The following is a 23,994-nucleotide window of genomic DNA, read 5'->3' as shown; positions in this document are numbered from 1 at the left end:
GTATTATGGGTCCTACCCTGGGGGTTGTAGTATGATAATGGGTCCCTAATCCCTGGAGTAGTAGTATGATAATGGGTCCCTAATCCTGGGAGTAGTAGTATGAAAGGGTCCCTAACCCGGATGAGTAGTATGATGGGTCCCAACCCCTGGGAGTAGTAGTATGATGGGTCCCTAACCCTGGAGTAGTAGTCGATGGGTCCTAACCCCGGAGTATTATGTAATGGGTCCCAACCCTGGGATTGTAGATATGATGGTCCTTAAACCCTGGAGTAGTAGTATGATATGGGTCCCAACCCGGGGGGTGTAGTATGAATGGGTCCTAATCCCGTGAGTAGTAGTATGATAATGGGCCCCTAACCCCTGGAAGTTTTTAGTATGATAATGGACCTAACCCCTGGAGTAGTAGTATGATGGTCCCTAACCCCTGGAGTGTAGTCTGATGGGTCTTTAACCCCTGGGAATAGTAGTATGATGGGTCCCTAACCCCTGGGAGTTGTAGTATGATAATGGGTCCCTAACCCCTGGGAAGTAGTATGATGGGTCTTTAACCCCGGTAGTAGTATTATGGGTCCTAACCCTGGAGTATAGTCTGATGGGTCCTTAAACCCCTGGAGTAGTATGATAATGGTCCCTAACCCCTGGAGTTGTAGTATGATGGGTCCCAACCCTGGAGTAGTAATAGTATGATGGGTTCCTAACCCCTGGGAGTTGTAGTATGATAAGGGTTCCTAACCCCTGGGAGTTGTAGTATGATGGGTCCCTAACCCTGGTTGTAGTGAGGTACTGAGTAGTATGATGGGTCCCTAACCCCTGGGAGTTTAGTTGTCAGTATGAGGGTTCCTAACCCTGCGAGTAGTGGTATGATGGTCCCTAACCCCAAGGTGTGTATATGGCCCTACCCTAAGAGTATAGTAGATATGATGGGTCCCTAACCCCTGGGAGTAGTAGTATGATGGGTTCCTAACTCCTGGAAGTTGTTTGTATGATGGTCCCTAACCCGGAAGTTTAGTATGATAATGACCTAACCCCGGAGTTAGTAGTATGATAATGGGTCCCTAACCCTGGGAGTTAGTCTTGATGGGTCTTTAACCGAATTGTAGTATGATGGGCCTAACCTGGATTGTAGTATGATAATTGTCCTAACCCTGGTGATAGTATGATGGGCTTTAACCCGTAGTAGTATTATGGGTCCCTAACCCCTGAGTAGTAGTCTGATGGGTCCTTAACCCTGGAGTAGTATGATAATGGGTCCCTAACCCTGGAGTTGTAGTAATGATGGTCCTAACCCCTGAGTAATAGTATGATGTTCCTAACCCCTGGAGTTTAGTTGATATGGTTCCTACCCTGGGAGTTGTAGTATGATATGGGTCCCTAACCTGGGAGTTTAGTATGATCGTCCCTAACCCTGGGAGTAGTAGTATGATGGGTCCCTAACCCTGGGAGTTGTAGTATGATGGGTTCCTAACCCCTGCGAGTGATGGATATGAGTCCCTAACCCCTAAAGAGTATAGTATGATGGGTCCCTAACCCTAAGATAGTAGGTGAGTGGTCCCTAACCCTGAGTAGTGAGTATGATGGGTTCCTACACTGGAAGTTGTTGGTATAATGGGTCCCTAACCCCTGGAGTAGTAGTATGATGGTCCTAACCCTGGAGTTGTGGTATGAGGGTCCCTAACCCCTGGAGTTGTAGTATGATGGGTCCCTCCCCTGGAGTAGTAGTCTTGAGGTTCTTAACCCCAGCAGTAAAATGTTTATGATAATGGTCCTACCCTGGAGTGTGTATGATGGGTCCTTAACCCCTGGGAGTTATATGATGGTCCTAACCTGGGAGTAGTATATGATAATGGGTCCCTAACCCCTGGGAGTTGTAGTATGATGGTCCCTAACCCCTGGGGTAGTAGTATGAAATGGGTCCCTAAACCCTGGGAGTTGTAGTATGATGGTTCTTAACCCTGGAGTTGTAGTATGATAATGGTCCCTAACCCCTGGGGGTTGTAGTATGATGGTACCTAACCCCTGGGGTTGTAGTATGACATGGGTCCCTAATCCCTGGAGTAGTAGTATGATAATGGGTCCCTAACCCCTGGGAGTAGTAGTATGATAATGGGTCCCTAACCCCTGGGAGTTGTAGTATGATGGGCCCCTAACCCCTGGGAGTAGTAGTATAGGTCCCTAACCCCTGGGAGTGTGTTATATGATGGGTTCACTACCCCTGCGAGTAGTGGTATGATGGCTCCCACCCCTAAGAGTAGTAGTATGATGGGTTCCTAACCCTGACATGTAGTATGATGGTCCCTAAACCCTGGTTATGTATATGGGTCCCTAACCCCTGAGTTAGTCTGATGGGTCCTACCCCAGGGAGTAAAGTATAATAATGTCCCTAACCCCTGGGAGTTGTAGTATGATGGGTCCTTAACCCCTGGGAGTAGTAGTATGATAATGRGTCCCTAACCCCTGGGGGTTGTAGTATGATAATGGGTCCCTAATCCCTGGGAGTAGTAGTATGATAATGGGCCCCTAACCCCTGGAAGTTGTAGTATGATKGGTCTTTAACCCCCGGTAGTAGTATTATGGGTCCCTAACCTCTGGGAGTAGTATGATGGGTCCCTAACCCCTGGGAGTAGTAGTATGATGGGTCCCTAACCCCTGGGTGTTGTAGTATGATGGGTCCTAACCCCTGGGAGTTGTAGTATGATGGGTCCCTAACCCCTGGGAGTAGTAGTATGATCGGTCCCTAACCCCTGGGAGTAGTAGTATGATGGATCCCTAACCCCTGGGAGTTGTAGTATGATGGGTCCCTAACCCCTGGGAGTAGTAGTATGATGGGTCCCTAACCCCTGGGAGTAGTAGTATGGGTCCCTAACCCCTGGGAGTAGTAGTATGATGGGTCCCTAACCCCTGGGAGTAGTATAGTATTCTCTCTGGGATGCAATCTGGTTTCTGCTCAGATAATGTCACTGCAACCTTAAAGGTCCTAAATGATGTCACCATTGCCCTTGATTCTAAGCAATGTTGTGCTGCTATTTTCATTGAATTGGCCAAAGCTATTGACACCGTAGACCTTTCCATTCTTGTGGGCCGGCAAACGACAATTGGTGTTTCTGAGGGGTCTTTGGCCTGGTTTGCTAACTACCTCTCTCAGAGTGCAGTGTATAAAGTCAGAACATGTGCTGTCTCAGCCACCGCCTGTCACCAAGGGAGTACCCTAGGCCCCACGCTCTTCTCAATTTACATCAACAACATAGCTCAGGCAGTAGGAAGCTCCCTCATACATGTATATGCAGATGATAGTCTTTTACTCAGCTGGCCACTCCACGGATTTTGTGTTAAATGCTCTACAACAAAGCTTTCTTAGTGTCCAGCAAGCTTTCTCTGCCCTTAACCTTGTTCTGAACACCTCCAAAACAAAGGTCATGTGGATTGGTAAAAAGAATGACCCTCTCCCCACTGGTGATTACTACCTCTGAGGGTGAAGAGCTTGAGGTATTCACCTCAACCAAGTACTTGGGAGTATGGCTAGACGGTACACTGTTCTTCTCTCAGCACAAATCAACGCTGCAGGCAAAGGTTAAATCTAGACTTGGTTTCCTCTATCGTAATCGCTCCTCTTTCACCCCAGCTGCCAAACTAACCCTGATTCAGATGATCCTACCCATGCTAGATTACGGAGACGTAATTTATAGAACAGCTGGTAAGGGTGCTCTCGAGCGGCTAGATGTTCTTTACCATTCGGCCATCAGATTTGCCACCAATGCTCCTTATAGGACACATCACTGCACTCTATACTTCTCTGTAAACTGGTCATCTCTGTATACCCATCGCAAGACCCACTGGTTGATCCTTATTTACAAAACCCTCTTAGGTCTCCCTCCCCCCTATCTGAGATATCTACTGCAGCCCTCATCCTCCACATACAACACCCGTTCTGCCAGTCACATTCTGTTAAAGGTCCCCAAAGCACACACATCCCTGAGTCACTCCTCTTTTCAGTTTGCTGCAGCTGGCGACAGGAAGGAGCTGCAAGAAAAAAACACTCTAACGGGACAGTTTTATCTCCATCTCTTCATTCAAAGACTCAATCATGGATACCAGTACTGAGCGTTGTGGCTGCTTCGCGTGATGTATTGTTGTCTCTACCTTCGTGCCTTTGTCTGTGTCCAATAATGTTTATACCATGTTTTGTTCTGCTACCATGTAGGCCTGATCACCGACAACGATTAGAAAGCCTATAGGGAGGAGGTCAGAGACCTGGCTGTGTGGTGCCAGGATAATAACCTCTCTCTCAATGTGATCAAGACAAAAGAAGATGATTGTGGACTACAGGAAAAGGTGGACCGAGCCCGCCCCCATTCTCATCGACGGGGCTGTAGTGGAGCAGGTTGAGAGCTTCAAGTCCCTTGGTGTCGACATCACAAACAAACTATCATGGTCCAAACACACCAAGAGGGCACAACAAAGCCTATTCCCCCTCAGGAGACTGAAAAGATTTGGCATGGGTCCTCAAATCCTCAAAAAGTTCTACAGCTGCACCATCGAGAGCATCCTGATGGTTGTATCACTGCCTGGTATGGCAACTGCTCGGCCTCYGACCGCAAGGCACAACAGAGGGTAGTGTGTATGGCCCAGTACATCACTGGGGTCAAGCTTCCTGCCATCCAGGACCTCTATCCCAAGGATGGCCCTAAAAATGGTCAGACTCCAGCCACCCTAGTCATAGACTGTTCTCTCTGCTACCGCACGGCAAGCGTTACCGCTTGGCTACCCAGACTATTTGCATTGTCCCCCCGTTACGCTGCTGCTACTCTCCGTTTATTATCTATACATAGTCACTTTAACTCTACCTACATGTACATATTAACTCAATTACCTTGACTAATCTGTGACCCCGCACATTGACTCTGTACCAGAACCCCTGTATATAGCCTTGCTACTGTTCTTTTACTGCTGCTCTTTAATTATTTGTTATTTTTTACTTAACACTTATTTTTCTTAAATCTGCATTGTTGGTTAAGAGCTTGTAAGTAAGCATTTCACTGTAAGATCTACACCTGTTGTATTCGGTGCATGTGACAAATAAAATGTGAATTTGATGTTGTGCTGCTGCCATGTTGTGTTGCCACCATGTTGTTGTCATGTGGTGTTGCTGCCATGCTGTGTTGTCATGTATTGCTGCCATGCTAAGTTGTTGTATTAGGTCTTTCTTAATGTAATGTTGTGGTGTCTCTTGTTGTGATGTGCGTTTTGTCCTATATTTATATATTTTTTATTTTTAATCCCAGCCCCCGTCCCCAAAGATCTTTTGCCTTTTGGTAGGCCGTCATTGTAAATAAGAATTTGTTCTTATCTAACTTGCCTAGTTAAATAAAGGTAATATAAAAAAATGATGGGTCCTTAACCCTGGAGGCAGTAATAGTAGTAGTAGCAGCAGTATTATGGGTCCCTAACCCTGGTAGTAGTAGTAATAGTAGAAGTACTAATATGGGTCCCTAACCCTGGAGGSAGTAATAGTAGTAGTAGCAGCAGTATTATGGGTCCCTAACCCTGGARGCAGTAATAGTAGTAGATGCAGCAGTATTATGGGTCCCTAACCCTGGTAGTAGTATTATGGATCTCTTGTCCTGGTAGCAGTAGTAGAATTATGGGTCCCCAACCCTGGTAGTAGTAGTAGTATGGGTCCCTTACCCTGGTGGTGGTGGTAGTAGTAGTAGAAGTATTAATATGGGTCCTTAACCCTGGTAGTAGTAGTAGTATGGGTCCCTTACCCTGGTGGTGGTAGTAGTAGTAGAAGTACTAATATGGGTCCCTAACCCTGGAGGCAGTAATAGTAGTAGTAGCAGCAGTATTATGGATCCCTAACCCTGGAGGCAGTAATAGTAGTAGTAGCAGCAGTATTATGGGTCCCTAACCCTGGTAGTAGTAATAGTAGTATGGTCCCTTACCCTGGTGGTGGTAGTAGTAGTAATAATATGGGTCCCTTACCCTGGTAGTAGTAGTAGTATGGGTCCCTTACCCTGGTGGTGGTAGTAGTAGAAGTACTAATATGGGTCCCTAACCCTGGGTAGTAGTATTAGTAGCAGAAGTAATATGGGTCCCTAACCCTGGTTGTAGCAGTAGTAATATGGGTCCCTAACACTGGTAGTAGTAGTACGAGTCCCTTACTGTGGTAGCAGTARTAGTATGATGGGTCCCTAACCGCAGGTGGTGGTGGTAGTGGTAGTAGGCTGCTTTTCATGGGAATGTTTTTAGAAAGACGCAGCCAATACATTTATTTTTTAGACAAACATTGTATTGAAATGTTACCAAAATCCACAGCATTATACAGACATTCATATATAAAAGCATAAACTACATGACCAAAAGTATTTGGACACCTGCTCGTCAAATATCTCATTCCAAAATCATGGGCATTAACATGGAGTTGGTCCCCACTTTGCTGCTATAACAGCCTTCTCTCTTCTGGGAAGGCTTTCCACTAAGATGTTGGAACATTGCTGCAGGGACTTGCTTCCATTCAGCCACAAGAGCACTGATGTTGGGCAATTACGCCTGGCGTTCCAATTCATCCAAAAGTGTTTGATGGGGTTGAGGTCAGGGCTCTGTGCAGGYACAATGAGACGGCACACAATTGGCCAAGCGTTGTCCGGGTTAGGGGAGGGTTTGGCTGGCTGGGATGTCCTTGTCCCATCGCGCTCTAGCGACTTCTGTGGCGGGCCGGGCGCATGCACGCTGACTTGGTAGCCAGGTGGACGGTGTTTCCTTCTGACACATTGGTGCTGCTGGCTTCCGGGTTGAGCGAGCAGTGTGTCAAGAAGCAGTGTGGCTTGGCAGGGTCGTGTTTCGGAGGACACATGGCTCTCGACCTTCACCTCTCCCGAGTCCGTACGGGAGTTGCAGCAATGGGACAAGACCTTAACTACCAATTGGATATCACAAAATTGGGGAGAAAAAGGTGGTAAAAAGTACCCCCCCCCCCYCCCCCCAGAATAAGAAGTTATTCCAMACCAATCTCAACAAACCATTGTTCCCCCCCCCCCTCAATCTACACACAATAGCCCATAATAACAAAGCAAAAACTGTTTCAGAAATGTTTGCTAATTTATAAAATAAAAAACAGAAATATTACATTTACATAAGTATTCAGACCCTTTACTCAGTACTTTGTTAAAGCACCTTTGGCAGTGATTACAGCCTCGAGTCGTCGTGTGTGTGACGCTACAAGTTGGCACACCTGTATTTGGAGAGTTTCACCCATTCTTCTCTGCAGAACCTCTCAAGCTCTGTCAGGTTGGATGTGGAGCGTCGCTGCACGGCTATTTTCAGGTCTCTCCAGAGATGTTCGATCGGGTTCAAGTCCGGGCTCTGGCTGGGCCACTCAAGGACATTGAGACTTATCAATTTGTAAGTCGCTCTGGATAAGAGCGTCTGCTAAATGACTTAAATGTAAATGTTATCCCGAAGCCTCTCCTACATTGTCTTGGCTGTGTGCTTAGGGTTGTTGGAAGGTGAACCTTCACCCCAGTCTGAGGTCTGTGGAGCAGGTTTTCATCAAGGATCTCTCTGTACTTTCCTCCATTCATCTTTGCCTCAATCCTGACAAGTCTCCCAGTCCCTGCTGCTGAAAAACATCCCCACAGCATGATGCTACCACCACCATGCTTCACCGTAGGGATGGTGCCAGGTTTCCTCCAGACATGACTCTTAGCATTCAGGCCAAAGAGTTCTTGGTTTCATCAGACCAGAGAATCTTGTTTCTCATGGTCTGAGAGTTCTTTAGATGCCTTTTGGCAAACTCCAAGTGGGCTGTCATGTTCCTTTTACTGAGTGGYTTCCGTCTGGCCACTACCATAAAGGACTAATTGGTGGTGCTGCAGAGATGGTTGTCCTGAACGGTTCTCCCATCTCCACAGAGGAACTCTGGAGCTCAGAGTGACCATCGGGTTCTTGGTCACCTCCCTAACCAAGGCCCTTCTCCCTCAATTGCTCAGTTTGTCCGTGCGGCCAGCTCTAGGAAGAGTCTTGGTGGTTCCAAACTTATTCCATTTAAGAATGAGGGACCTTCAATGCTGCAGAAATGTTTTGGTACCCTTCCCCAGATTTGTGCCTCGACACAATCCATTCTCGTAGCTCTACAGACAATTCCTTGGACCCCATGCCTTGGTTTTTTCTCTGACATGCACTGTCAACTGTGGGACCTTATAGACAGGCATGTGCCTTTCCAAATCATGTCCAATCAATTGAATTTACCACAGATGGACTCCAATTGAGTTGTAGAAACAGCTCAAGGATGATCAATGAACATAGGATGCCCATGAGCTTATTTTTGAGTCTCATAGCAAAGGGTCCGAATACTTATGTAAAAAAGGTTTGTTTTTAATAACTTTGCAAAAATGTCTAAAAACATTTTTTGCTTTGTCATTATGGGGTATTGTGTGTAGATTGCAGARGAAAATGTTTTATTTAATACATTTTAGAATAAGGCTGTCACGTAAGAAAATGTGTAACAAGTCAAGTGGTCTGAATACTTTCCAAAAGGCACTGTATATATAGTGTACTAATATAATACTTATACAGACAATAATTCTGACTAAAAGTAAATGACCATTGAGTTTTATACATGAGCTAGGCTTCTTTTGGACTAAGGTGGTGCATCTTATTTTAAACTTTTTGTTTCATATCCTTTATTTCAATTTCACAATAACCTGGTTATCCACCAAAAAGAGCTACAGAYTGAGAACGTCAAGTTACAAAAACATACAGAATAATGTTAGGAGGAAAATGCCAGTCTTCGCTCTGTGAACTTGTGTGTTTTAGCTGACAACACCAGTCTATGCAGTTCTGTAGGCTAAACTCCAAAAGTGTGTGTGTAGGTGTGTAGGAGGATAATATGTGAGTTGCATGTTGAAACGACTCTCTGTGCTGCTCTGTACTCGTGCTTCAGTGTTCTTAGTAGCGTGGGGTCCTTAGGGTTTGGGTGTTGACCCTGAGGCTGGAGCCACCCCTGTCTTGTCTGCCAGGGTGCTGGTTTTGGGCCGCTTGGACTCTGGGGGCTGGCACACAGGGTCAGTGGGGGGAGAGGGCCGTTCTGGGGGAATAAGTTGAACCAAAAGAGATGCATCAATCATAGGCAGAACACTGGACTGGATAAAACAAACAGTTCTTAGGAATCACATAATTTAGTATACTCAAATGTTGATGTTTCATTAGTTGGGCTCAGAGGCAGACCACATTACAAAGACCAGTAATGATAATACTGTCCATAGCCAATGACTGGTCTTGTTGTAAAGTGCTTGGCCAATCCCGCCATAAGGTGTTGCAGGATATACTGACCATGTTTGGCTTTCTCTGTGGAGGAGGGTGTGCTGAAGGTAGCTGGAGATCTGGAGACGACAGGAGTCAGAGATATCCGTCTGAAAACAGTGGAGAGAGAGAGAGAACAGTCACTTAGAAGGGGATTCTACCCGACTCTTGAGTAGGTGGCTGAGGAATTAGTCCTAAGACAACAGCAGAACTCAACATACAGCTACTATTCTATCAGTGTAGGCCTACATAAGAAACACTCCCACCTAATTTAGGATTCAGAGAAAAAGTAGACCTGCAAATAACAACAAATATAACTTCACTTCTGCCCATTCAATCTGTGTTTATATAGACTGATAATGTCACACACACACAGCCCATCTATTATCTTCCGGCAGCTTCTCAGGATAATCAGTACTTGATTAACAGTAGGGTGGTCCAACAAACCCTGAATACCAGACAGGGTTTTGTTCTGACAGACAGTAGCTAATGACCAAACATTCCACAAGCACGCTCATTATTTTGTCACACAACAAATGACACATCATCTGCAACATCTGAAAATCTAAGTTTACAAAATAATTCACAACCATTTGCAATAAATGGAAACATTAGTGGGGAAATGGTCCAATGTCCTTCCCTACACTAGGCATGCTGCCTGGCTGGTGCTCCCATCTCCCACCAGCCTCTCCCCGTCTAACTGCTCCTTTCCATCCAGTGATGTGGCAGTTATGTAGTAGCTGTATGTAGGCACCAGTATGTAGGCACCAGTCAGGCTGTCTGGCTCCACTCGCCGCAGGCCATTTGAATGAGAGTTTGCATACATTTACATACCGTAGTCTTGCGAGAGAGAGCGAAGCAGTCAGGCTAACTCGTTTTAGCATCTAGGCTATAGCATCAAGCAGCATTACATTTACATTTTAGTCATTTAGCAGATGCTCTTATCCAGGACAACTTACAGTTAGTGCATTCATCTTAAGACAGCTAGGTGGGACAACCACATCAAAATAAGTACATTTTTMCTCACTAAAGTAGTTATCAGAAAAGTCAGTTCCAGTAGGAAAAGTGAGAGCAGGATAGTTCTGAGCGTATGGACCAGGGGCAGACATTACAGCGAGAAGGGTTTCATCTATCCCTTGATTGTAGTGGTGGCTCCACATGATGAGTGATTCAAACAGGATCAAGATACATCAGCGTGCAAAAGCTACTCACACATGCACACACACACACACACACTCACAGGCAAGCAAATAAACAGAGACAGGCAAAAACACAGACACACAATCTTGTATTTGTGCTCTTACCTGGGGGCAGGCCCTTTAGGGGTGTTGCTAGCTTTTGGGGTGCTGGGGCCCAGGGTTTTACCGCTGCTGCATTGGGCTTTTGGCGTGAGGCAGGGCTGGGCTATAGAGGGGGCGAGGGGGGTGTTGGGGGTAGAGAGGGTGAGGCGAGGCTGCTGAGGGGTGGAAGGTGTGCTGGTGGTGGGGGTTTTGGGGTCACTAGCAGCAGGCGTTTTGGGGGTGCTGGGCTTGCCCCACCCCTCCAGGGTGTTGAGGGTGATCCTACGGGGCTGGGTCTTGGCCCTACCAGGGTTCTTCTTCTCCTCTCCCCCAGGGGTCAGGGGGGTGCCAGGGGAGGTGAGGGAGGAGAGGGGGGTGCTGGGGGCCTCTTTAGGGGTGGGGTGAACAGGGGCGGTGCTCTCTGTTGTTTTGGGGACGGGGGACACCGTGCGGGCCGTTGCAACCTTCTTGCCCTTCTTTTCGGGCCCGTTGCCAGGGGTGACGACCTCCAGGACAGGGGGCTCCTTGAGGGGCGTGCCCAGCTCGCCAGGGGAGAAGGACAGGAAGGAGCAGTAGCCGTCTGTAGACGACACCGCCAGGAAGGAACCATCCCGAGACCTACAAAAGGATATGACATTACTAAAGAGACTGGGTGAAAACACCAGACAGGAACAATGCTACACAACAACAACTAATTAAACAGTACTTAGAGGATACCCCTAAACACTGACACAGGAACAGATATTTTTCAGTGCAGTTTAGGATTGGGAGTAGTGGGGTCATCGGATCCTAGGATCTCTACCTCAAGCTCATCAAAAACAGAGYGGCACGTTTTGCTCTTAATTGTAATCAGAGGGCTAATATAAATACTATGCATGCCAGTCTCTCTTGGCTTAGAGTTGAAGAGAGACTGACTGCATCACTTATTTTTATAAGAAACATCAATGTGTTGAAAATCCCAAATTGTTTGCAGTCAACTTACACACAGCTCTGACACACACTTACCCCACCAGACATGCCACCAGAGGTCTTTTCACAGTCCCCAAATCCAGAACAAATTCAAGAAAGCGTACAGTATTATATAGAGCCCTTATTGCATGGAACTTCCTTTCATCTCATATTGCTCAAATAAACAGCAAACCTGGTTTAAAAAAACAGATAAAGCAACACCTCGCGGCACAATACCTCTCCCGTATTTGACCTAGATAGTTTGTGTGTGTGCAATGATATGTAGGCTACGTGTGCCTTTAAAAAAATAATGTATGTAGTTCTGTCCTTGAGCTGTTCTTGTCCAATGATGATGTTTTGTATTATGTCATTCTGTATTATGTTGTATGTTTTGTGTGGACTACCAGGTGAGGTCGCTGAGTGTGTGGTAGTGGATGTTGGAGACGTAGCCGAAAGGTAGGGTCTGCTGAGTGTCATAGAGGAAGATGGAATCCTCGGAGGCCACAGCAAACACCAGTCTGTAGGGCAAGCCAAACGTGTTGGGCAGGGGCTGGGCACTGCCATCTGGGGAGCAGGGAGGGAGAGAGAGGGAGTTAGCTATTGTRAATGGAATTTATATGTTTAAATGAATGATTAGAATATTCCATCCTGAAACCATATAATTGTATGAAATTGATTAGAATCATAAAATTATTATTAATGATGTGTGTAGTCTTAGTCAGTAAAAGTATAATTAATGATGTGTGTAGTTTTAGTCAGAATTAAGGTAAAACAATATAACTGTACAATGAATCTTTATAGTATCTTAAACAGTGAGCAAATTCGGTGCCGACCTTGCTAGGGCCTCAGAGAAATTGGAGAGGGCAGTGAGTACTCCCTAATCTTGGGGAGGACAGGGAGTGCTTCTCACGGTCCCTAATTTTGTCGCTGGGTATTGATACAGTATGTGCGTAGGATACTACTGTTCGTGTGTGTCAAATCAAATTTATTTGATACATACACATGGTTAGCAGATGTTAATGCGAGTGTAGCGAAATGCTTGTGCTTCTAGTTCCGACAATGCAGTGATAACCAACGAGTAATCTAAGCTATCAATTCCACAACTACTACCTTATACACACACTAGTGTAAAAGGATAAAGAATATGTCATAAAGATATATGAATGAGTGATGGTACAGAACGGCATAGGCAAGATGCAGTAGATGGTATCGAGTATAGTATATACATATGAGATGAGTATGTAGGGTATGTAAACATAAAAGTGGCATAGTTTAAGTGGCTAGTGATACATGTATTACATAAAGATGGCAAGATGCAGTAGATGATATAAAGTACAGTATATACATTATATTAAGTGGCATTGTTTAAAGTGGCTAGTGATACATTTTTGATCAATTTCCATCATTAAAGTGGGCTGGAGTTGAGTCAGTATGTTGGGAGCAGCCACTCAATGTTAGTGGTGGCTGTTTAACAGTCTGATGGCCTTGAGATAGAAGCTGTTTTTCAGTCTCTCGGTCCCTGCTTTGATGCACCTGTACTGACCTCGCCTTCTGGATGATAGTGGGGTGAACAGGCAGTGGCTCGTGTGGTTGTTGTCCTTGATGATCTTTATGGCTTCCTGTGACATCGGGTGGTGTAGGTGTCCTGGAGGGCAGGTAGTTTGCCCCCAGTGATGCGTTGTGCAAACCTCACTACCCTCTGGAGAGCCTTACGGTTGTGGGCGGAGCAGTTGCCGTACCAGGCGGTGATACAGCCCGACAGGATGTCGATGTGCATCTGTAGAAGTTTGTGAGTGCTTTTGGTTACAAGCCGAATTTCTTCAGCCTCCTGGGTTGAAGGGGCGCTGCTGCGCCTTCTTCACAACGCTGTCTGTGTGGGTGGACCAATTCAGTTTGTCCGTGATGTGTACGCCGAGGAACTTAAAACTTACTACCCTCTCCACTACTGTCCCGTCGATGTGGAAAGGGGGGTGCTCCCTCTGCTGTTTCCTGAAGTCCACAATCATCTCCTTTGTTTGTTGATGTTGAGTGTGAGGTTATTTCTGACACCACTCCGAGGGCCTCACCTCCTCCCGTAGGCCGTCTCGTCGTTGTTGGTAATCAAGCCTACCACTGTAGTGTCGTCCGCAAACTTGATGATTGAGTTGGAGGCGTGCATGGCCATGCAGTTGTGGGTGAACAGGGAGTACAGGAGAGGGCTCAGAACGCACCCTTGTGGGTCCCCAGTGTTGAGGATCAGCGGGGTGGCGATATTGTTACCTACCCTCATCACCTGGGGGCGGCCCGTCAGGAAGTCCAGTACCCAGTTGCACAGGGCGGGGTCGAGACCCAGGGTCTCGAGCTTGATGACGAGTTTGGAGGGTACTATGGTGTTAAATGCTGAGCTGTAGTCGATTAACAGCATTCGCACATAGGTATTCCTCTTGTCCAGATGGGTTAGGGCAGTGTGCAGTGTGGTTGCGATTGCGTCGCCTGTGGACCTATTGGGTCGGTAAGCAAATTGGAGTGGGTCTAGGGTGTCAGGTAGGGTGGAGGTGATATGGTCCTTGACTAGTCTCTCAAAGCACTTCATGATGACGGAAGTGAGTGCTACGGGGCGGTAGTCGTTTAGCTCAGTTACCTTAGCTTTCTTGGGACAGGAACAATGGTGGCGCCTTCTGAAGCATGTGGGAACAGCAGACTGGGATAAGGATTGATTGAATATGTCCGTAAACACACCAGCCAGCTGGTCTGCGCATGCTCTGAGGACGCGGCTGGGGATGCCATCTGGGCCTGCAGCCTTGCGAGGGTTAACACGTTTAAATGTTTTACTCACGTCGGCTGCAGTGAAGGAGAATCCGCAGGTTTTGGTGCGGGCTGTGTCAGTGCCACTGTATTGTCCTCAAAGCGAGCAAAAAAGTTATTTAGTCTGTCTGGGAGCAAGACATCCTGGTCCGCGACGGGGCTGGTTTTCTTTTTGTAGTCCGTGATTGACTGTAGACCCTGCCACATCCCTCTTGGGTCTGAGCCGTTGAATTGCAACTCTACTTTGTCTCTATACTGACGCTTAGCTTGTTTGATTGCCTTGCGGAGGGAATAGCTACACTGTTTGTATTCGGTCATGTTTCCGGTCACCTTGCCCTGGTTAAAAGCAGTGGTTCGCGCTTTCAGTTTCGCGCGAATGCTGCCATCAATCCACGGTTTTTGGTTTGGGAATGTTTTAATAGTTGCTGTGGGTACGACATCGCAGATGCATTTCCTAATGAACTCGCTCACCGAATCAGCGTATTCGTCAATGTTGGACGCAATGCGGAACATATCCCAATCCACATGATCGAAGCAGTCTTGAAGCGTGGAATCAGATTGGTCGGACCAGCGTTGAACAGACCTGAGCGCGGGAGCTTCTTGTTTTAGTTTCTGTCTGTAGGCTGGAAGCAACAAAATGGAGTCGTGGTCAGCTTTTCCGAAAGGATGCCGGGGGATGGCCTTATATGTGTCGCGGAAGTTAGAATAACAATGATCCAGGGTTTGACCAGCCCTGGTTGCGCAATCGATATGCTGATAGAATTTAGGGAGTCTTGTTTTCAGATTAGCATTGTTAAAATCCCCAGCTACAATGAATGCAGCCTCAGGATATGTGGTTTTCAGTTTACATAGAGTCAAATAATTATGTATGTGCGTATGATATCTTCTGTTTGTGCGTGAAAGTATGTGCGTAAGGAGCCGGTATAAAATTAATGGTTTTATACAACAAACCAGCGCTCTCGTGAATTCCTCTTTAAGGAATACCTAGGATAGGATAAAGTAATCCTTCTAACCCCCCCCCTTAAAAGAGTTAGATGCACTATTGTAAAGTGGTTGTTCCACTGGATATCATAAGGTGAATGCACCAATTTGTAAGTCGCTCTGGATAAGAGCGTCTGCTAAATGACTTAAATGTAAATGTAAACATTTTGACTATCATAGCTGGGCCTCCGTCTGTTTCATTCAACCAGAATCTTACAAATTCTGGGTTGCAGACTGAGTAGTTTAATTGAAGTGGTTTATGAAMATTGAGAACATAATTCTCGTAACAGCTATCCGTTATATCTTGGGTAATAGAGTTTGCTGAATAAATKAAATATATAAATGAGTAATAATCAGTAGAAGAGCTGTGTGTCTTTACCCTCTCCCTTCTTGGTCCTCAGCTCAAAGTAGACAGGGCAACAGCGTACAGCCAGGGTGGCTTTAGCAGGGCAGGGCAGGTGAGCTATGGGCCTAGAATACAGAAAGGCAGATGCATCCAGTTTCACCCTTACTCTGATATAGCTACAGATACACACTAAGAGAGCAAGACTTATTAGAGCTGGGATGATAAACTGAAAATTATCCACACTGATCACTTATTGCAGGCATTTGGCTGATATCGTTCATTACGATAAATAGCCTATACTAGAGAAAAGTTCTAAATTAAAAAAAGTTTGCTAATATGGGTGATTGTTAATGGGACAATTGATGGGTACAACAGTCAAACTAGTAGTAGTAGTTTTAAGAATAATTTTTTTTTTTTTTTTTTTTTTTTAATGGTGCACATTAGTGTTATAAACCTTTCGTTCTCTCATCAATTCAGGCAATTTACCGCAATATGGATATTGTCCAAATCCAGCTCTAAGACGTACAGTAGAGCAGCGGTTCCCAACTCCAGTCCCTGGACAAGCATGCCTGATTGTACTTGTCAACTAATCATCAAGCTACCCAACAAAATGTGTGTTGCTGGGGGTACTGGAGGATTGGAGTWGGGAAATACTGACCTAGAGCAATAGACCCAAAGACAGCAGCTAACTCCAGACCTGGACAGTATCAGTTCAATTAATCTTTATTGTACACAAAGGGCTTTCGTTGGCAGCAGTTACCTCTTGAGGCTCTTCCTGGAGAAGACGTAGGTGGTGTTGGTGATGTTCTCCCCCGCCTCCACACACCCCGCTACAGAGACAGAAAAAAACAGACAGAGAGGAGAGGGGAGAGAGAGGGACACAGAGAGGGAGAAAAGAGATGGGCTAAGCAGGATGTCACCCATGACCTCTACACCATCACAGGATATGACAGCAGTACAGGACACAATTACTTCCTGTTTCAAATCACCAGATGGATGTACAGAATAAAGCCTTGTTCACAATGCAGGCCTCCACGCTCAGCATACCACCCTGCATACCACTGCTGGCTTGCTTCTGAAGCTAAGCAGGGTTGGTCCTGGTCAGTCCCTGGATGGGAGACCAGGTGCTGCTGGAAGTGGTGTTGGAGGGCCAGTAGGAGGCACTCTTTCCTCTGGTCTAAACAAAGATCCCAATGCCCCAGGGCAGTGATTGGGGACACTGCTCTGTGTAGGGTGCCGTCTTTCGGATGGGACGTTAAACGGGTGTCCTGACTCTCTGAGGTCATTAAAAGATCCCATGGCACTTATCGTAAGAGTAGGGGTGTTAACCCCGGTGTCCTGGCTAAATTCCCAATCTGGCCCTCAACCATCACGGTCACCTAATAATCCCCAGTTTACAATTGGCTCATTCATCACCCTCCTCTCCCCTGAAACTATTCCCCAGGTCGTTGCTGCAAATGAGAACGTGTTCTCAGTCAACTTACCTGGTAAAATAACGGTAAAATAAAAATAAAAAATAAAATCAGTTTTATTTTTCGTGTGTGTATGTTCAGACCTGTCTCTTATACACATCTAGATGTGTATAAGAGACAGGAACTTACCTGGTAAAATAACGGTAAAATAAAAATAAAAAATAAAATCAGTTTTATTTTTCGTGTGTGTATGTTCAGACAGCAGTCATTTGCTGACATGGCTATGCTAGTTGTTATAATAACAGCACCAGGTGGTGGTGCTCGTGCTTCCTATCACTCAGAAGTTATGTAACAAGCTAAGGTGACAATGCCTGCCATGGATGTTTCTCAGTATACTCAAAATCATTGTGTAAGAACACCTTTAAAGGATAAGATGATCCAACTTTCAAAACTAGTCCTTTATGTCTAGCTACAGCGGTCAACTAGTTAGGTAACTGTTTAGCTTGCTAGCACATTCACTCATTTGTTTGTAAACAATTAACAAACTAGTTAGCTAGCACATGTTCTTGTCAAACTGTCAACAGAGTAGCTAGCAAGCAACAAGATACGCCAAATAACTGTCTAAATAAATCAGATTTGAACATTCAGACAGGTTGCATGGGAAAGAATCAGTTTTGTATCTGACTTCAAACCACCTACGAAGGTGGTTTAAAATGTGGCTTGAGACATCTGAATCCATTTGCTTTTTTGGCTGTTCAGACTGCAGGAAATAAAACAGATTCGTATCAGATACGCAATTTCTTAAAAATTTGAATCACTTCAAACTACCAATGTGAACAAGGCTTAGCTGTTTCCGTGTGAGTGTGTGTGCATTTACCTGGGGCGAGCAGGAAGGAGCCGTCCGGTGTGAAGGTGAGGCGTCTGAAGAAAGACCTCATGCTGTCGTCATGGAACATTCGGTACTGTTTCACCTGCACACAAATAAACAGACAAACACCCTCACATTAAAGAGTGTTTGGTGTGTGTATGATTGTGTTTAGTGTGAGTGTAAAGTGTGTGTGTGTGTGTATATAGATAGCTGTTTAGCAACAAAACTGACACATATGGGGCAAAACAGACAGAGTTGGCTTAGAGTGTTGACAACATCTAAGCTATAGTTCGTCTCCAGTCAAAACAAGACATGGTATCAAGAAAAAGACAAAACTAGCTGAAACAAGTTACTTACAATTCCCCAATGGTAGCTTCTTGTCATTGTTGGCAGCTTTCTGGCTATGCAGAATCAAAACACAGACTTCTGCCCCATAGAAGTGTGCGCATTGTTTTCTTTACGTTGTCAGCTAACCCATCTATGGGAGAACATTTGTCCACTCAGCTCATACTGACCTCTCCCTCCGCAGCTGATCCAGAGCTCATCTTACTGACACTGTAGACTTTCCTCCTGCTCTGAGTACTGTACACACGCATCACCCTGAGGGAGGGGGGAAGACAGTCAGATCATATAACACTGTTTAAGAAGGTTCAGATCTACAAGTCCATGTTGGTTCTTTGTTTATGTATCATGTTAGTTCCACTGATCACTGATAAAAGGAGACTAAATGGTTTCTTACAGGGGACCAGAGGCTGGGTGTGTTCCTACCTGTCACAGCTGAGTGTGGCCACATACTGGCCCAGCGGGTCCCAGGTAACTCCCTGCACATAGCTCTTATGGTCGTTAAAGATGCACAGCTTCTGACCTGAAAAATACAACACTTATTACCGGTGTTATAACTAATTATAAACTGGGTGGTTTGAGCCCTGAATGTTGATTGGCTGGCAGCCATGGTATATCAGACCGTATACCACTGGTATGACAAAACATTTATTTTACTGCTCTAATTACATTGGTAACCAGTTTATAATAGCAATAAGGCACCTCGGGAGTTTGTCATATTTGGCAAATATACCACGGCTAAGGGCTGTATCCAGGTATAAAAAGATCAAGGACATCAACCACCCGAGCCTCGGCCTGTTCACCCTGTTACCATCCAGAAGGTCAGTACAGGTGCATGAAAGCTGGGACCGAGACTGAAAAACAGCTTCTATCTAATCCTGAATGTTGATTGGTTAAAATCGCATTCCAGRCAGTGTCTATTACACAAGTTACCACCGGCTAAATCTATGACGTTAAAATGCGTATTTACTCTGTTCCATCTGACTGGGCAACCCGCTGTCTCATCAGCCCAGGGAGGGAAGTTATAAACTTGATCTCCACTATAAAAAGCATCTAGACATTATCTCACATTTCATTAAGACTAACATTTAGTTTCAACAGCAGAGATTTGTATAAACCTTGCTGTCTGTCTCTCTGACATTTGCAACATTGTTTCAATACTCAAATTCGAACTCCAACTGTCCCATAGTAATGATCGTGTAGGGGTATTATCCCTTACTGAATAACATCCATACACACACATTACACAGAATATAGACAACACAGAGGTATACAGTTGTGGCCAAATATATTGGCACCCTTGCAGATTTATTAAATATTTTTGAAAAAAATGTGAAGTAAGTTGAAATAAAAAATAACTTTTGGCCACCAATACCTTGTTATTGGATTTTCAACATTACAGAAACAAATGTATTTAGCTCCAAGGTGGAAATAATTTTGTCCATGCCATGTCTCTATTTTCTAAATAAAATAGTTTTAAAAAGTTTACAAAATACTATTAATTCCGCAATGTTGAAAAGCCAATAAGGTGAGGTGACCAAATGTTTTTCTTCAATTTTAATTATTTTAGAAGACAGAGAATTAAAGTCCAAGGGTGCCAATATACAGTATTTGGCCGCAAATGTAACTGAACAGACATATTTAGACACACAAGCTATATGTACTCTCACACACGTCTTACCCTTTGTTACATCCCACATAATGGCAGTGTTGTCCACAGAACCAGAGACCATGAAGTTCCCATCCCGGGTCCAGCTGATATCATACACATCCTCAATATGTCCCCTACAAAACACAACATAATTTAAACAGTGCACACACAAACAGTCACGAATGTGATTATGAAGTAATACACAGGGAAGGGACAATGTATTGTAGATAAGGGGAGTGATTAAAGGGTGTCACCGCAGGGTCTTGAACACGCTCCAGCTCTCCTTGTTGAGCTGACTATCCTCCTCCTCCTGGAATGACGGGGCCTGCTCAGGCTCCTTATTGTCATTCAGCTTCCACAGCAGGATGGCTGAATCTGTTACACAGTCATTAACACACACACTGAATATTTGTTATCAAAGCAGTCTACAACCAGCTAAATTAGCCGATGAAGTCACCGGCGATGGATTTACTCGCACATATTTTGGGCAGGAGTAGAGACATGTTGTTTTCTCAATGTCTATCGGTGTATGCGTCTGTGTCTGCCCATGACAGCTCGCGAATGGATTCAGAATATTGATAAGTGACATTTGGACGTCGAGTGGGCATCGTCTCAATGCTCATTTTGACCAAAACACTTGCTGACTCGAGTAATCACTATCGAACACATCAGTAAGTGGCCAATCTATAAAGGGCTTAGGGGCCAAGCGTTTGGTTAGAGATTCTGCCTAGCTATGACTTGAACATAGTAAAGTACAAAAAAATGTATGCTCTGGATAAGTGTCCACTAAATGCCTGAAATGTAAATAGCGTATTTTTCTTCAGTGTTGGCATCAATGGATCACAATTGGAGACGCTGATCATCCTTGTTCCATTTTATTTGCTATATATGTTATATCTTTATGGCAAAACATTTCTGTCATAGAGATGCAGTCAAATATACTGGCACCAATGATGAATATAAACCCTTGGTTGCTGATGCTATGTATTGGCCATTGAGAGGCTTTGAAGTCACCGGTTAGCCATATTGGGACTCCCCAGTAGGAGCAGTCCTCCACAGGAATGAATAGAATTCTGCAGTATTTCAATTAAATGTTGCAAGGACAAAATTACATGGATTTTATATTATTTAGGTGTAGTGGGGACAGTAACATTAGTAATGTCTAAAAATTATACTTAAAGGAAATTGTTTATATTCTTTATGTTTAGCTCACATAATATAAATTTAAAAGAATGCATTAAGGTGTCTGTAATAGAATGAATGTGGCAAAGACAAATGCAGACAATAATAAATGCATTTCTATAGCTTCCAAAATATATATATATATTTTTTTTTACAATGGTGGGGGAGTACCAAGATGGAGGCATGGTGGCTTCAACACAGCACCCTCGATCAGTTATCTAGTGTATACTGTATATAAATCATTTATTGGCACCCTTGCACTTTACAATGGAGAAGATTGTTACATTTTTATTTTATTTTTTTAAACTGGTTGAATGGCAATGTTTACCCTGTAAGCACCTGCAAAGTATCACAGATTAGATTAATTACCTCTAACCAAATTAATTAATTTTGAATAAATGTGAACAATCTCAATTTAGATATTTTTGATCTTGGTCCTGTGCTGTGGAAATAAAACAAATACACATATAAACAAATGTTTTTTCAACTTATTTGAGAATAGTGAATCATGCAAAGGTGCCAATATACTGTATCTAACCACATCTTTATATATTATAGCAAACCATTTTATTTGTCAACTATGCTATAGTTGATATATACACGTTTGCTACATCGTKACCCACCATCTCCTCCAGAAGCGAGCAGCTCACTGTTGGGGCAGAAGCGCACCACGTTGACAGCCTTGGTGTGCCGTGCTAGGTTGGACAGGAAGTCCACCACTGCTTTCCCATCAGGCCCCATCTCCACACGCCACAACTAACCACAGGAAGTGACATCACACGTTATAACATCACACAGACCCACTGCACTCATTAGGTCATTGTCTCTTAATAGTATATCACCATACAATACATTATTACAGTTTCCTTACCACGCCGTGTGTGTGTGTGTTAGACAATCTGCTAATACATACAAAGTGTTCACGGTGTGTGCATATGAGAGCGAGAGAACGATAGAGACTGGTCTCAATTCCAGGTGGGACACTTGAAACAACCACAGAGAATGAATGACTAAACAACAATGGAGGGGTTGTTTTAAACAGATAACGTTAGTAGCTAACTGTTGCTCACCCTGACAGTGGTGTCCACTCCTGCTGTGGCCAGCCTGTGTATGCGGCCCTCTGAGTTGTGCTGGAAGTCCAGACTGTAGACAGGTTCTTTGTTGTGCCACGCAATCTCACATGTTATCACCTTCATCTTCCTACTAAATACAGGCAAAGAGAGTAACGTTAACGTTAGCTAACTGAAAAGGAGATGTCAGCTAGACTAGAGATAACATTACTAGCTAGTTAGCTCACTACAGCAACTAAGCAAACAGCAGCTGTTGTTGACACCGATAGTCACTTGCAATACATACTGAGAAGGCAGTGGAGAAAGTTGGGCCATTAACCACTTCCAAGTGCTCTTAAAGTTACATTCATTTTTTAAAAGAGTTAGCTTGGTAGCTACTGGTTTGCTTAGTAAAGCCAACTTGTTCGTTAGTTCAGCCATGGCTAAGCTAGTTTAATTCGATTGCTCTGTGTGTTGAAGTAAAACAACTTGCGAAGACACATTAACAATTATGTTATATTAAATATTGGATTAATCAAATATACATCCAGAACAAATCCATAAATATGCATGCATCTCTGCCTACCAGTTTCTTTCCACTGTTTAACTTTTCTGTTGCGTCGTCCCGCGCGGAGTCCAGTCTACAAGCGGACAGCAGAGACAAAACATTGGTTTCCCGCGTAGAGTTCGGAAAAAACTTCCGGTAGAGAAGTCAGCAGTGATAGGCTGAGAAGGGAGGGGCGGGTAATACCAAAGTAGTCCAGGGGTTTCCACAAGCTTCTATATAGCCACAGCCACAGCCAAAAAGTCAAAATTGGCACACACAAAAAAATGCTTTTTGCTCTTAATTTAAATTCAGGGTTAGGTTTAAAAGGAAATGGGCGAGGTTTGTGACTTGGTGTCAGGAGCTTGCCAGCGTGTAGTCCTAAAAACAGGAAACGATTTAGCTCTGGTTCTTTCAGCCATTCCTATAGGCAAAATGAATGTCGAATAAGGATTTTGGAATACACGCCGAAAATAAGGTCAGAGGTTAACACAGGCTCATGAGATCTTATGTTTTGTTCTATGAGATAACATGACCTTTATGAAATATGAAACCTTTATGCAATGTAAATTACACAAATGCTTAAAAAGTGATATTAGCTTATGATTATATCATAGGACAAAACGTATAAGATCTCCTACGCCTGTGCTTACCAGACCTTAATTTCAGCGTTTATCCAAAAACTCCATACATTTTTCCATAGGGTTCGTTCAAAGAACCACCGTGGTTAGTGCCTACAAAAATAAGCCATTGCTATAGTCCGCCAAAGCGGACGCGTTTTTTTCCGCCGTTCATTTTTCACATTGTGAATTTTATAAAAAATTCAAGTTAATTGTGTATATGTTGTAGGCTTATATTGGCATGACGTTTTGATAGCTGTGTAATTCTCTAGGACAAGGTGAGTTTTATCATTATATTTGCCTCAGTTTACTCTTAAATTCAAAATGCTAATTATTGATTCCAGTTAACTTGTCCCAGAGAGATTTGCGCAGTTATCAAAACGTCACGCCAAGGTAAGCCTACACAAAACATAGACCTTATACAGTAGGTCTAAAATTGCAGATGGAAAAATGTATGGTGAAAAAACWATTAGAACCATTTCCGGGTATGACTCATACTGTGGCACCCAATTGAGTCTGGGTAATTTAAAATCTGTAAATCTGCATTCCAGACATATCAGTATAGCAGAATAACAGATGACATGCAAGCCCTTGTAAGTGTTTGATGTAATGTAATTTCAGGTAAATTGTAAGTTTGTTATATTGCCCAACCATTCAGCAAATATACTTTCGTTTTGAAGCTAGGTGCTC

The 23,994-nt window shown here is 44.2% G+C and overlaps 1 protein-coding gene across 1 annotated transcript; it reads right to left on the bottom strand.

The window, feature by feature from the left end:
* Nucleotides 1-8,432: 8,432 nt before the first annotated feature.
* On the bottom strand, nucleotides 8,433-23,586 carry LOC111979111 (chromatin assembly factor 1 subunit B). The gene is made up of 14 exons (XM_024009401.3): nucleotides 22,727-23,586; nucleotides 22,162-22,294; nucleotides 21,715-21,847; nucleotides 20,164-20,284; nucleotides 19,940-20,043; nucleotides 18,685-18,781; nucleotides 18,432-18,516; nucleotides 17,926-18,019; nucleotides 16,397-16,466; nucleotides 15,670-15,761; nucleotides 11,930-12,089; nucleotides 10,602-11,195; nucleotides 9,328-9,407; nucleotides 8,433-9,082 (listed from the first exon to the last, which is right to left on the bottom strand). Exons 2-14 carry the CDS (start codon nucleotides 22,285-22,287, stop codon nucleotides 8,961-8,963), a joined length of 1,878 nt encoding a protein of 625 aa, XP_023865169.1. The 5' UTR covers nucleotides 22,288-22,294; nucleotides 22,727-23,586; the 3' UTR covers nucleotides 8,433-8,960.
* Between the last annotated feature and the right edge of the window lie 408 nt (nucleotides 23,587-23,994).

Source organism: Salvelinus sp. IW2-2015, linkage group LG2 (genome assembly GCF_002910315.2).
Source record: "Salvelinus sp. IW2-2015 linkage group LG2, ASM291031v2, whole genome shotgun sequence".
NCBI lineage: Eukaryota > Metazoa > Chordata > Actinopteri > Salmoniformes > Salmonidae > Salvelinus > Salvelinus sp. IW2-2015.
This window is presented reverse-complemented; position numbering and strand designations above follow the sequence as displayed.

Bases quoted from the DNA above. Each gene is read 5' to 3' on its own strand.
- LOC111979111 (XM_024009401.3), bottom strand. From the start codon at position 22,287: ATGAAGGTGATAACATGTGAGATTGCGTGGCACAACAAAGAACCTGTC. The intron at 18,020-18,431 runs GTCAGTATGAGC...ATTTGTGTGCAG, and splicing joins GATCAGCTGCGGAGGGAGAG to GTGAAACAGTACCGAATGTT. The intron at 16,467-17,925 runs GTAAATGCACAC...CTGTCTCTGTAG, and splicing joins CTCCTTCCTGCTCGCCCCAG to CGGGGTGTGTGGAGGCGGGG.